The 13,610-nt window shown below is 40.2% G+C and overlaps 1 protein-coding gene across 6 annotated transcripts in view; it reads right to left on the bottom strand.

Moving 5' to 3' along the window:
- MID1 (midline 1) overlaps nucleotides 1-13,610 on the bottom strand; it is a 398,682-nt gene that overhangs the window by 64,655 nt on the left and 320,417 nt on the right. For all 6 annotated transcript variants that reach the window (XM_082447129.1, XM_082447125.1, XM_082447128.1 and 3 more), the window contains exons 4-5: nucleotides 10,751-10,858; nucleotides 1,715-1,863 (exon numbers count right to left, since the gene is read on the bottom strand). In XM_082447129.1, the coding sequence (XP_082303255.1) occupies nucleotides 1,715-1,863; nucleotides 10,751-10,858 (257 nt within the window). The remainder of the gene's footprint in view (nucleotides 1-1,714; nucleotides 1,864-10,750; nucleotides 10,859-13,610) is intronic.

Raw genomic sequence — 13,610 nt, forward strand, 5'->3', positions numbered from 1 at the left:
TTGCTGAGACATGCAGCTCACACTAGCCATTTCATCTGGACATCTCACAATTTATAGCTGGAGAAAAGTACTATTGGATCCCAGTTGGAAACAATGACGTAAGTGTAAACGCTGTCTAGTAGAGTGTCCTGGGTACACTGGAGTATTAGCGCTGTTTGCAGTTTTTAACTTTAGCATGAATATTTCAGGCAACTGGAGGCAGTTGAGAGCAGCGTAGACAATTAAATACTTGGAACCTACGAGTCATGAGGAAAGAAGCTGGCCGCTCTTGGAGAAGGGAGGAGATCATTTTAAGGATATAAAAGGTATGATAACCAGCTGTTATCCACGTGCTTTGGAAGAGATAAGTATCTAACCAGTCTCAGAGGAAATTCTCTCAAATAGAAGAAGTAACACAAAGAAGCCGGTTGGATCCTCGACCAGAGTTGTAAAGATACTCTACCCTCCTCCCATTGAAGGAACAGTGAAAATGGAAATACCACTGCCTACCTCTATGCGGTATTTTGAGAATTAGCAAGTGTGCAACACAAGCAAGCCCTCCATAAGCATTAGTTTTCTTTCTCCTTCCTCGAAGAAATTCAAGTCAGAAGATGGTATTTTTTGCCCTAGGCCAAAGGTTGGCAAAGTACCACCCGAGGGCCAAATCTGGCCTGCCGCCTGTTTTTTGTCAATGGTCTTATTGGAACACACCCTCGCCCATTCATTTCCATCTACGCTAGGCTGCTGGAGACCTACCCAGAGTTGAGTAGTTGTGATGGGGACCTGATAACCTGCAAAGCTGAACATATTTACTCTCTGGTCCTTTACAGGCAAAGTTTGCAGACTCCTGCTCTAGGATAATAGACCAGCATGAAGGAGCTGTCCGGCGGTCTTCTAGGGATAGTCTTCTATTATGGCTTTGGAAAAGGATCAGTTGACTCTGAAACTTTGAACGAATGAAGAGTCAAGGCCACTGGCATTGGTTGGAGATGTCATTTAGGTGGCGTTAGGTGCTTTTCCTGGGCTCCACAAGAATTGCTATAGGTGTTTGCATCCGTGAAGGTGAGTAATTTTATGCCCATCAAGTACGAGTACTGAAGGCACACTGACCCCTGTCGGTTTCACTGCTGACCTGCCCATTCAAATCATGTCATTTTTATGTCCCCCTACCACAGAATAAAGAATATTTTAAAAGAAGGAGGTATGAAGCTGACAGTTTTGTCCTTTCTTTCTCTCCCACATGAGTCGGCCTTGACCTTTCAGGAGAGGCAAAGCTTCTCAACCAAATAAAAACAGGCCTAACAGAGAATAACACCTGGGCGATTTTTAAAACTAGATAAGCCCTGAGATGGAAGAAAAGACTCCCTTTTATGTTTTGGTCTTCATTTTGATGCTTTGTTATCAAGTATACGATAAGATCAGGTCTGAGAGTCACAGTAAATGCTGTTTTGTGCCATCATAAGCTTTCTTCCTCCACTAAAAGCAGGCTGATTTTATTCTTTCTAACTGGCGGACTCTTGTTTCAAAGGCCTTGAACTCTAGGTTGATACTGAAAAGGCTTTGACATGTCAAAGGGAAGCATCTTTAGCTGGAACAAAGCACCTCAAAGCCTCTATTCTCTGTGGTACTCAGCCTTGAAAATGCAAACAAAGGCAAGGCAGGGCAAGGCCAACCAATCACACCCCAGACACGGGAGCCCAGGCGCCGAGAATTTCCCAGCAGCCCCCGCACTCACCTCTCAGTGATATTCTTCGCGGTCTGGAGGAAACGCGCGTGATCGTTCTCCTTCAGAGAGTGTTCCGCTTGGGAGATGAGTGACGCCGACCGCTCAATGCACTGTTTGCACTTTGCAATCTGCTGAGCCAGTTTGCGAAGCCTCATCACCTTGAACAAAAGAGGCACGGAGATGGTTACACGGGTGGGCTCGCTTAGTGAAAATGTGTCGGGCTGGACCCTCCCGGTGTGTGCGTTTTATTGTATGCGAGCCATCCTTCAGTAAACGTTCAAAAAGGAGGCAGAGAAAGACGGAAATCCCAGCTATGGCGCTCTTGTCTTAGCTATTCTTTATCTCCTTGGAGAAGTGTTGCTAATTTGTTTTAAGAGGAAACTCTGAATTGCGAATTGCTTCCCTGTTGATGGGGGGGAAAAGGTGTTGCCCAGTGTGCGTTACAGAGGGTCACCAGACCCCTTCCCTCACACAATTACCGTAAGATCATAGGGAACCCTGAAACTTTCCCTAGTTCAATTTTTCAGCTGGGCCATTGAGAAAATAAAACACCTCCATAGGTACAAATGTGTGCCTTAAGTCAAAACCATTTTCTAAAAAGTTCTTTGCCATCCATGTAATAAAATCGCGATGTAAAAACATTAGGTATCACTATTTCCCACACTATCTCAAACTCATGTGTTAAATTAACAGAAAGGGAGCATTTTTTTCCATTGATTAATATTTTTCCTGTTGAACAGATGAGAGAAAGCCAAAAAAAGCACAGCTGGGCCATTTCCCCTCACCGGGAACGTCATTTCCAGGCACTTTGTGCTTACTTGATAACTAAAACTATTTTGATAAGCATTTCCCAGTCGGGATAAAAACGCACGTTTGGTTCCAACCTCCATTCCAACTCCTGATTCCGTCTTGCTTGCAAACGACCCTCAAACGTAATTGACCATAACCTCTGGGGCAGGCCAAGATAAGTCCACGGTAACCCACTTGACCATTCGCTCTGGTGTTTGAAATGTGCTCAGAGATGAAGCCCTCTGGCCAGAAGCCAAGTTCAAATGAGACGGCTAATTGGAATTGCCGTGCGCCTGGTGCCCCGGTGCACACAGCCTGGGACAGGTCTTGGCCGGCTTTATGATCATTCCGGAACGGAAAACAGCCCTGGGTGAAAGGGTAGGGAGGAGGCCAGTTCATCTGTTTTACAGACAAGGCTGGCTCAGGCTCCCTCCAGAATTCCTGCTAACTCCAAGAAATTCCTCCTTTCTCCAAGTCATCATTATCGTCCCCGTGCAAGTCTAATCGAAGAAAAGGAAGGAAGGAGATGTCAGGACTTGAGGCCTCTGAGGGCTGTCCAATTTCAGCTCTGTCCTACTACAGCAAACAAAGGAAATGAACGCTGAATCGTGAGGTATCAGCCACAAGACTGCAGGCAAGGGTGAGAAAGATTCTTGAAAGTAAAGGCTTAGAGAAATGAAGTGTCAAAACTCTGGGGCAAAGAGTATGTTATCTTAAGCCCGGTAAAAGATTTACCTCATTGTATATAATTATAGTGACCATCACCGCAGATTAACTGTGTTCATTAGTTGAATAAAATAACACTTATTTTACACCAAATAGAATTCAGCTGCTAACATCATTATATCCAGAGGTAAAGCTAAGAAAGGCACAGAGTCCAATTCAAGATATCAGAACGCATCCATAAGAAATTGTCAGAGGAAGAAATATTTAATCACATAACATAAAGAATGCTTTCAATTACATAGCAGAATTGAAGATATTTAATACAGTTCTAACAGCAACAACAAAATAAGGACCAAATATTCCTTTTGAATAACTTCATGTCCTTTTGGTATACCTAATAATAGTGACCACACAGACGACAAATGGAAAAATGCTTGAACTCCATTTTCTTCTTTTTAAAAAAATTTCTATCATGATACTGGAAATTAAAAGCGACATAAGAGGAAAAGGAAGAAGCAAAAAAAAAAAAAAAAAAAAAGCCCTAAATCATGCATAAGTTGAAGCAAGCCAAAATGAGAGCCTCCTTTGAAAATATAGGAATTTTTTACAGAAAACTGTTGGCGTAATTTTAATTTTAGTTCAGTGTACAATTCCATCTGATATACCAGATTGGAGCTTTTCAAACCTGGTGTGCACAAGAATCAGCTAGGGACCTTTGTTAAAGAAAAACTGTAGATGTTTGGGCCGGCCCTCACATATCCTAGGTGAGGAGTTGTAATTGGCAGGGTGGCAGGAATCTGCATTTTAACAAGCAATGAATGTTTTTTGATCTGCAGGTGATGAATCGTCCGTATGGACAGGATTAGCATTGAAAAAACTAAATGAAAGAGGAGAGGAGAAAAGAAGGTAGCAGAAAGCATTCCTGGTAGAAAGGGCAAGATAAGTTTTGTAAAACTTATTTCTCTGTGTGTGTGTGTGTGTTGTTTATGTGTGTGTGTGTGTGTGTGTGTGTGTGTGTGTGTGTGTGTGTGTGTGTCAGTGCTGGGTTTGATGTTATATGTATTTTTTACTGTGGGTTTCAGTAAAAAGAAAAAAGAAAAGAAAAACTTTTCTAAGTTAGTTCACAAACTATGGTCTGTGGGCCATATCCAGCACACTACCTGTTTGTGCAAATAAAGTTTTAATGGCACACTGCCACGTGCATCTGTTTCTGAATCATCTGTGGCTGCTTTCACACTACACCGTCGGGCAGCAGCGACCTGTTACGATAGAGACCGAAGGGCAAAACCTAAAATATTCATTATCTGGCCCTTTACAGAAAAAGTTTGCTGACTTAAACGATTCTGGTCAGATGGCCCTGCATTTGAACACACTCTGTGAAACACTGTCCTATGTGGTACCACACTTCAGAATCAGACACTGAGTGTTTAGCAATATACGGATTTCTTCATTAGAAAACACTTTTTTAATATATTACTCAAAAGTTTTTCCACGTTGGCACTGTTCTTTTTTTCCTTTGGGAAGTGCGACGGCACGTTATAATTTGTGGAATTCACTCCACACTCATCATGGAAATACTCTGCCTCCTTTTGGGGACATAGGCCTATTTAAATCAATCTATTTGCTGTTTATTTTACCCTACAAATGCTTTTTAAAAGTGGCCCTTTATTTTTCTTTAAATGTATTTTAAATGCTTTTATATATACGTAGGGTTCCCATGCCAAAGTTGTTAGGTCCAAACCATTGGTCCTCAATTAAAACAAGTATCTGAATCAACAAGGACTGTCCTCAGTGTTTCTATCAGGCTATACAAAAGCCCTGACATGTAGTCCAGGGTAATTATCTTACATTTTGGAGATCCAGAGTACATAAAAGCAGTGACGAGAAGGGACCCTTTTTCTCTTTAGCTGCAGCCTTCTACCAAAGGTATGTGTCTGAACAAAGACACATAATTGGCTTAATCTGGAGTTTGCTGTCAGCTTTTCCTGTGTTGGCGTGAAATTTATCCCCTATTACTGAAGAAATAAGCCAGTTCTTTCCCGGGGAGTCTCAGAGCTTCAGACTCTTCAATCAGTCTAAGTATAAAGGCTGTTGAGCTATTTATTTCAAAGAAGGTGCAATGGTCTGAGAGCAGGAATTACCAGCATGTGCTCATGTGTAACATCGTCTGATTGGCAACCTCCCCAGTTGGAGGATTTGCGGTGCGCTTGTTTCCTCCAGATCGAATGGCATTGCGATTGGCGCCAGACACAGATGAGGGCAAAGTCACTAGCCCTTCTCTGGACTGAGTGTCTTCAGACTTCCCAACCACCAGCCTGGGCACCCAGACTGGGCACCAAGTCCATACTTGCCCTCCCTGCCCAGCCTCTCTGATTTCCAGGGTGTCGGCACCCATGCTCTTTTCTTTAAAACGTATCTCTGACACCCAATGCCCTGGCCAGGGACTTAGTCACTCTGAATTCCCAGGTCTGGGATGAATCAGTCCTCGGTCGTGTACCAAAGTAGTAACTCAATGGAAAGCTGAACGGGGCCTTCGTCTCTTCATCTTTCCCAAGTAACACTGCCTTCTGAGGTTATATCCCTGAGCAAACGTGCACTTTAAAAAAGTGACACATCTCAAACATACGGACCGTTTTTAAAGTCATATGATCAACTTTCCCATACACAGTACTGGCTTTAGCAAATCTCAGTGTTTTCATCATACTAGCGTCTGATTTTTCAAAAGGAAGTAAAATATTATCGATGGCATTGAAGCCTTTGTGCGTCCCTCCCTAATTTAATTCATGTCCCTCTCCAGAGAACAGCCTCTTGATGACTGCCAAGCATGTTGATGTATATGTGCCTAAACATTATATGGGATTTTTTTGTAGTTCATCAAACTTTATATAATATTTCTCATTCCCTAAGAATCATCATAAAACTTGCTTCTATTTTTGTGATTTGTCCATATGAATACGTATCACCCTAGTTTGTTACTTTTAATTTCTGAAGACTGTTCCATTGTATAAATGTACAATTTACTTGTCTTACAAACAGCTTTCCTGAGATATAATTAATATGTAAGAAACTGCACATATTTCAAGTACAAATCTGATTAGTTTTCAAATATGTGTAAACCCATTAAACAGTCCTCACATTCAAGATAATGAACATATATATCACCCCCCCATTCTCCTCCTGTCCCTTTGTAATTCATCCCGCCCACCCCTCTGTCACTCATCGCTAAGCGTCCACTGATTTGTTTTCTGTCACTGTAGATGATTAGAAAGTGTTATTTCTAGAATTTTGTATGAATATACTCATGCAGTATATACTATTTTCTGTCTGGCTTCTTTCACTCACAATAATTATATTGAGATTCATGTTGTTGCATGTGTGAAGAGTTCACTCCTTGCTGGATAGTACTGCACTGTATGGAAATGCCACAAACCGTTCATCTATTCATCTGTTGATAGACTTCGGGTCATTTCCAGTCAGGAAATTACCCTTAATATTACCCTTAATATTAACGTGAAGATTCACATACCAGTTTTATATAAACATCCGCTTTCATTTTTCTTGGTAAACACCTAGAATGGCTGGATCGAATGGTAAGTGTATGTTTAACTACTTAAGAACCTGCCAAACAGTTTTCTAAAATATACCGTCTCCATTCTTAGAAACAGTGTGTGAGCTATAGTTCCTCCACATTCTCACCAACACTTGGCATGGTCCATCTTTTTAATTTAACTATCCTAGTAGGTAAGTAGTGGTATCTCATTGAGGTTTTAATTTGCATTTCCTTAATTATTAATGACTTTGAACATCTTTTCATGTGCTTACTTGCCAGCCTTATACCTTCTTTGGTAAAGTATCTATTCAAATCTTTTATCCATTTTGGTGAAGGGGTCATCTATTTCCTTATTAATGAGTTTTGAGAACTTGTTATATATTCTGGATACGATTACTTTATTAAATAAATAATTTATAAGTATTTTCTCCTAATATGTGGCTTGTCTTTACATTCTCTTAAGAGTGCCTTTTGAGGAGAAGTTTTTACTTTTGGTGAAATACAATATATAATTATCTCTATAGTTTGTAAATATTTCTTTTATGTTTCTGCCAGTGTATATAATCTTTGGCCAACCAAAGCTCACCAAGATTTCCTCCCACGTTTTCTTTCTTCTAGAATTTTCAGAGTTTTTACCTTTTACATTGAGGTATATGATCCATTGACATTTAATTTTTGTATGTGGTGTGAAGTATGCATCAAGTTTCCTATCCTTATATGTAGACAGCCTCCCCTATGTGGAGGCTAAAACTCAGCTTCCAAAATTCCCTTCCCACTGAGTTTTCTTTGCCATTTCAGTGCATACGTTTTTCCCTCCGAAACTTCTAATTTGTTATTTTTATATCTATTTTTTTTCTTATTTCACATCCTTCTTTTGTGGTTTCACAATTTTTTGCTCTTTGAAGATAGAAGTCATTCCTTCATGTATCTCTTTGAACATCTTCTTAACATTTTCACATAAAATTAATTTCAACTGAGTTGAGAAAATGTCTTTGATTTTGTTGGCTGTATTTTTAGAAATTCAAGATCTCTTTATTTGCTTTGGAATTGTGGTCTGAGTTTCTGTTTTCAAGGGCTGAAGTCATTCATAATGTTTTTTCTCCCTCCCCCACCTTGCTTAGCCTATCCTGTCTGTTTTACAGTCTCCTTCACCTCATCCTTGGGGGTCCTCATTCCAGAATCTTGTATTATCTCTGCATTTCTGAGGCTCCCATTTTGTGGAGGTATCAGAAACAGCGCAGAGCCAGGCTCCAACCCAGCTGACTTACTCTAGACTCCCAGGCCTGAAGTTTGCTAACAGCTATGACCCTAGGTGAAGGCTGGCGATAATCTGTTTTCGGTCCCTTTGAATGAGCTGAGAAGCCTTACACAGCCCATGGCATTAACCAATGAGCCTGAGTTCACTTTCCCATACCATCTGGAGCATTTCTAGCCCTTTTACCCCAACATTTCCAAAACTATTTAGCCATAGGAGTTGAAGGTGTAGCTGCTTTAGTCTCTTCCAGACCAAGTCCCAGGAGCCTGTGTCTTAAAGAGCCACCATCATGGCTTTGTAGTTTTCCTCTATTTCTGGCCCATGGAGATGTTTATCTGGTTTTGGGCCCAGCTATGTGTCTCTTTGCTCTTCTATTTTACTATGTTCTCTATCACGGACATGTGTCCAGGGTAGAGTGGGTGCACCAGAGCATGAAGCCCATGCATCACCATGGCTGGAACTGGGGACACACACCCCTTCGCTACTTTGCTCTAGCTCATGAGAGGAACCCTCATGCTGGGAAGTTACGTAAGGGGAAGGAAGACCTGCTGGCCAGGAAGTTGTGGCGGAGAGTCACTGCAGGCTGAATAAGGGCCCCCAAAGATGCCCACATCCTAATCCCAGGAGTTTTAAAAATATGTTACCTTACATGACAAAAGGGACTTTGCAGGTGTGATTAAAGCAGGATCTGGAGATGGGGGATATCCTAGATTATCTGGTTGACCCCAATGTAATTATAAGGGTCCCTATGAGAGAGAACCAGGAGAGTCTGTGCCAGACAAAGAGATTTCAGGATGGGTGCAATGCTCAGAGTGATATGATGAAGAAACCACAAGCCAAGGACTGTGGGTGGCTTCTAAAAGCCAGAAAAGAAATGGATTCTGCCCTAGAGCCTCCAGAAAGAAACAGCACTGCTGAAATCTTGACTTTAGCCCAGTTGTGACTGATTTTAGACTTCTGACCTCCAAAAGGTCAGGTATCAATAAATCTGTGTTGTTTGAAGCCACCAAGTTTGGGGTAATCTGTTCCAGCAGCGATAAGGAAGTAATCTTCATACTGAGAGCTGATCCCTGCACACGACCACGTAAGGGCAACAAATTACCTTCCACATGTACGTTAATAATTAATTACAGCTGTTTTCAGGCTCTCATGTGCCTGAGAACCTGAAAGACGTCAGGTATTAAGAGAAATACACATGGTGCGTGATGACAGAAGAGGAAGTAGATCCTGTACAGATTCCAGGCTGACATTCAGGATAATTTGTATGTGGGGGAAAGTAGCTGTTCAACACATCTGAGTCCGTCCCTGGCCAGGGAATAATTGTGTATTAATTTGATAATCTACTGGAACAGCTTCCAGAACTATTTGATTTGACTTCAACTTTTCTGATCACCATCACAATGTACATGTATACATATTTTTCAATCTATACAGACAAAGCAGTCTAAAACATTCTTCAATATTAGAAGCACCTTTCAAAGTTTGAAGAAAACAGGGCTTCCCTGGTGGCGCAGTGGTTGAGAATCTGCCTGCCAATGCAGGGGACACGGGTTCGAGCCCTGGTCTGGGAAGATCCCACATGCCGCGGAGCAACTGGGCCCGTGAGCCACAACTACTGAGCCTGCGCGCCTGGAGCCTGTGCTCCGCAACAAGAGAGGCCGCGATAGTGAGAGGCCCGCGCACCGCGATGAAGAGTGGCCCCCACTCGCCGCAACTAGAGAAAGCCCTCGCACAGAAACGAAGACGCAACACAGTCAAAAATTTTTTAAAATAAATAAATAAATTAATTAATTAATTAAAAAATAAAAATAAAATAATTAATTTAAAAAAAGTTTGAAGAAAACAGAGAAGAGCACGTACATTAGCTGTTGTAATCTCTGTGTACTACTTAATTAATACTTGCCAACTGGATTTAATTATACATGTCATTATAGTTATGAGCAGTAATAATAGAAATTCATGAATTGACTGGATCTGGAAGGAATGTTTCTATTTTTAGATATTTACAAAATTGTCTTGTGAGGGTGGCAGAGAAATGGGGAAAATAAAGTAGATCGTAAGTATTTCAATAAAAATATGACTAATTTAAAAATAGAATAAAGTGATGGATTCTTAAGTTATCAACATTTCTGAATGAATTTTGAATAAATAAGAAGATGGCCATAAAGAATATAACCTAAATTTGTGAATTGCTTTTTGAATACAGTTTACTATAAAACCATAGGAATTTTAAACATACAAACATTAGCCAAGAAGTACTATTAATACTGTATATCCACAAAGGGGTATAAGATATAGTGAAACTACAGGAGTTTTGCCACGATGAAATGACACCTGTCTAAATTCCCTCAAGAGCATGAGAAAGCACTTCATAATTTCTGTATATAAAGTCTGATTCATTTAAACATTTAATTAATACTGTTTTGATTGCTAGGATATAGCAATAAATATGAAATGAACTTTTCCTCTATGGAACCCACCTTCTCATAGAGAAGAGAGATGGAAAACAGTGGCTATAATAGACCAGAGCTCCATGCTGTGCCCTGGAATTGGGTAATGGAGCAGCCTTTGTATTACAGGTGTGCATAGGAGACCATAACACAAAGAAAGGGTGGAGGAAAAAATGGCCAACCAAGAGGCTTTGAACTACGTCTTAAAGACTTAGGACGAGATGACAGACAATATAGAAAAAGGGGTCATTCAATATTTCCTAAGCTATTGAAGTGCATGGGAGTATATTTTCTCTAGGTAGAGAATACAAGACCTTCAGCCCTAGAAATCGTACCTTCCCTTCTTTGATCTTGGTTCCAATAATTTGTCGTCTTTGCTGAATGATCTCAATAAGAAGATCACACTCCTCCATCAATTTGGCTTCCTGACGTGATGCATTGACCTATGGGATAGATAAAATGGTGAGCATTAATTTGGTGTTTGTTTTAGTTAAATGCTCTTTTTTAAATGTAGACTAGTATATTTCTGGTAATTGCTGAAAAAATATTTTATTAAAGAATTTATTGAGATATAGTTGCTATACAATATTATATAAGTTTCAGGTGTACAACATAGTGATTCACAATTTTTAAAGGTTATATTCCATTTATAGTTGTTATTAAATATTGGCTATATTCCCTGTGTTGTACAATATATCCTTGTAGCTTATCTATTTTATACATAGTAGTTTGTACCTCTTATTCCCCTACCCCATCTTGCCCCTCCCCTCTTCCCTCTCCCCACTGGTAACCACTAGTTTGTTCTCTATATCTGTCATGAAAAGATATTTTATTTTTTTATTTGTCTACTGTTTTCTTTTTTTTAACATCTTTATTGGAGTATAATTGCTTTACAATGTTCTGTTAGTTTCTGCTGTACAACAAAGTGAATCAGCTGTACATATACATATATCCCAATGTCCCCTCCCTCTTGCGTCTCCCTCCCACCCTCCCTATCCCACCCCTGTAGGTGGTCACAAAGCACTGAGCTGACCTCCCTGTGCTATGCGGCTGCTTCCCACCAGCTATCTGTTTTACATCTGGTAGTGTATATATGTCAATGCCGCTCTCTCACTTTGTCCCAGCTTACCCTTCCCCCTCCCCGTATCCTCAAGTCCATTCTCTACGTCTGCATCTTTATTCCTTTCCTGCCCCTAGGTTCTTCAGAACCTTTTTTTTTTTTTAGATTCCATATATATGTGTTAGCATACCATATTTATTTTTCTTTCTGACTTACTTCACTCTGTATGACAGACTCTAGGTCCATCCACCTCACTACACATAGTTCAGTTTCGTTTCTTTTTATGGCTGAGTAATATTCCATTGTATATATGTGCCACATCTTCTTTATCCATTCATCTGTCGATGGACACTTAGGTTGCTTCCATGTCCTGGCTATTGTAAACAGTGCTGCAATGAACATTGTGGTACATGTCTCTTTTTGAATAATGGTTTTCTCGGGGTATATGCCCAGTAGTGGGATTGCTGGGTCATACAGTAGTTCTATTTTTAGTTTTTTAAGGAACCTCCATACTGTTCTCCATAGTGGCTGTATCAATTTTCATTCCTACCAACAGTGCAAGAGTGTTCCCTATGAAAAGATATTTTAAATGTTAACTCTTCTTCCAAATATGCAGGGATGGCAAATATAGGACTTACATGTCCACTCCCTATCTTCTTGCACCTCTGGAAAACATTTATTATCCAATGATAGCAGTCTTTTTTGCTAAGCCATACTGAACCTCAGGATCTTTCTTTTTTTAAAAAAATATTTATTTATTTGGCCGTGCTGGGTCTTAGTTGCAGCATGTGGGATCTTCGTTGCCATGTGCGGGATCTTTAGTTGTGGCATGCAGGATCTAGCTCCCTGACCAGGGGTCGAACCCAGGCCCCCTGCACTGGGAGCACAGAGTCTTAACCACTGGACCACCAGGGAAGTCCCTCAGGATCTTTCTTAACACACCATGTACATAGCTATTACCAATTGATTGAAAATTGACACTTGAAATATATTTGCAATTCCTGCTTTTATATTTTGAAGGAAAGTGCAATTTTAGCCTGTTAAACATAAAAAGTTAGAAAAAACTAATCTTATTCTTTTATCGAGGATAGATTATGATCAGTATCTTTGGACAAATTTTCCAAAAGCAAGACAGCAAGGTTACATTACATTTAACTTTTCTTTTATATACAGACATGAACTTTGTATTTAATCACTATAAAAACATCAAAAAGGAAAAGGATGGTTGAATATCTTATTAATCTTATGACATAATTTTAAATCTTACTTCTGGTATATTTCAGGAAGACCGGGGTTCTACAGTGAAAGCCTGCCATTCTCCTGGAAAGGTAGATCATTGTAGAATGGCTTGTATTTGAAGTTTTTAAGGCTCACTGTATGCAAGGGAGGGTTAAAATTAGCTCATTCTTGGCAACTGGGCTTGGGAAATACTCTGCACGTGCTATTTCCTCCATCTCATGACAATTCTGAAATGCTTATTCACAGACAGAGACCCAGAAATCACAGCTGTGGGAAATGGAGATAGCATGCATGAGTTTTATGATTTTAACACAGTGCAGGAGAAGCTGCAGTGTTACAAAGAACGACAATAGCATTGATTACTCCAGTATAACTCAGGGAGGAGACATGGCCCAGTCATTAAGCCCTTTTGATTAGGGATACTTTCTTTAACTGGAGTAATTTCAATCTCTATGAATGACACAAACCGGAAGTGGGGTCAGGAGTTCAGAATAAAAATTCACTGATGGCTGTTCAGAGGAATCATGTCCTGTTTCCAGAGACCAGGATTCCTTGAGTTTTATTCCTGATCACTGTAAGACAGGGCAGAGAGACAACTCAAGATACCATCTTATTGAGAAGATGATGGTCACTGGCCGTTTGCAGCGAACTATGAGATCATGTCCTATGTCAGATTAGCACACAGACATATTTGCTAAATGTTTAATAAACAAAAGAAAGAATTAAGAATGCATTGACGGACAAGCACAGAACGTGGAACTCAGGCTAATATTTCAAGGAAGTTAATCACTGGGCTCAATTTCTCTTACCATTACTTTTCTGTCATCATTTCTAGTTCCCTTGAGGCTTCTCAAATAAGTTGAGCTATCTATGGAAATATTTACTTGAAACCCCAC

Source organism: Balaenoptera physalus, assembly GCF_965194825.1.
Source record: "Balaenoptera physalus genome assembly, chromosome: X".
NCBI classification, from domain to species: domain Eukaryota; kingdom Metazoa; phylum Chordata; class Mammalia; order Artiodactyla; family Balaenopteridae; genus Balaenoptera; species Balaenoptera physalus.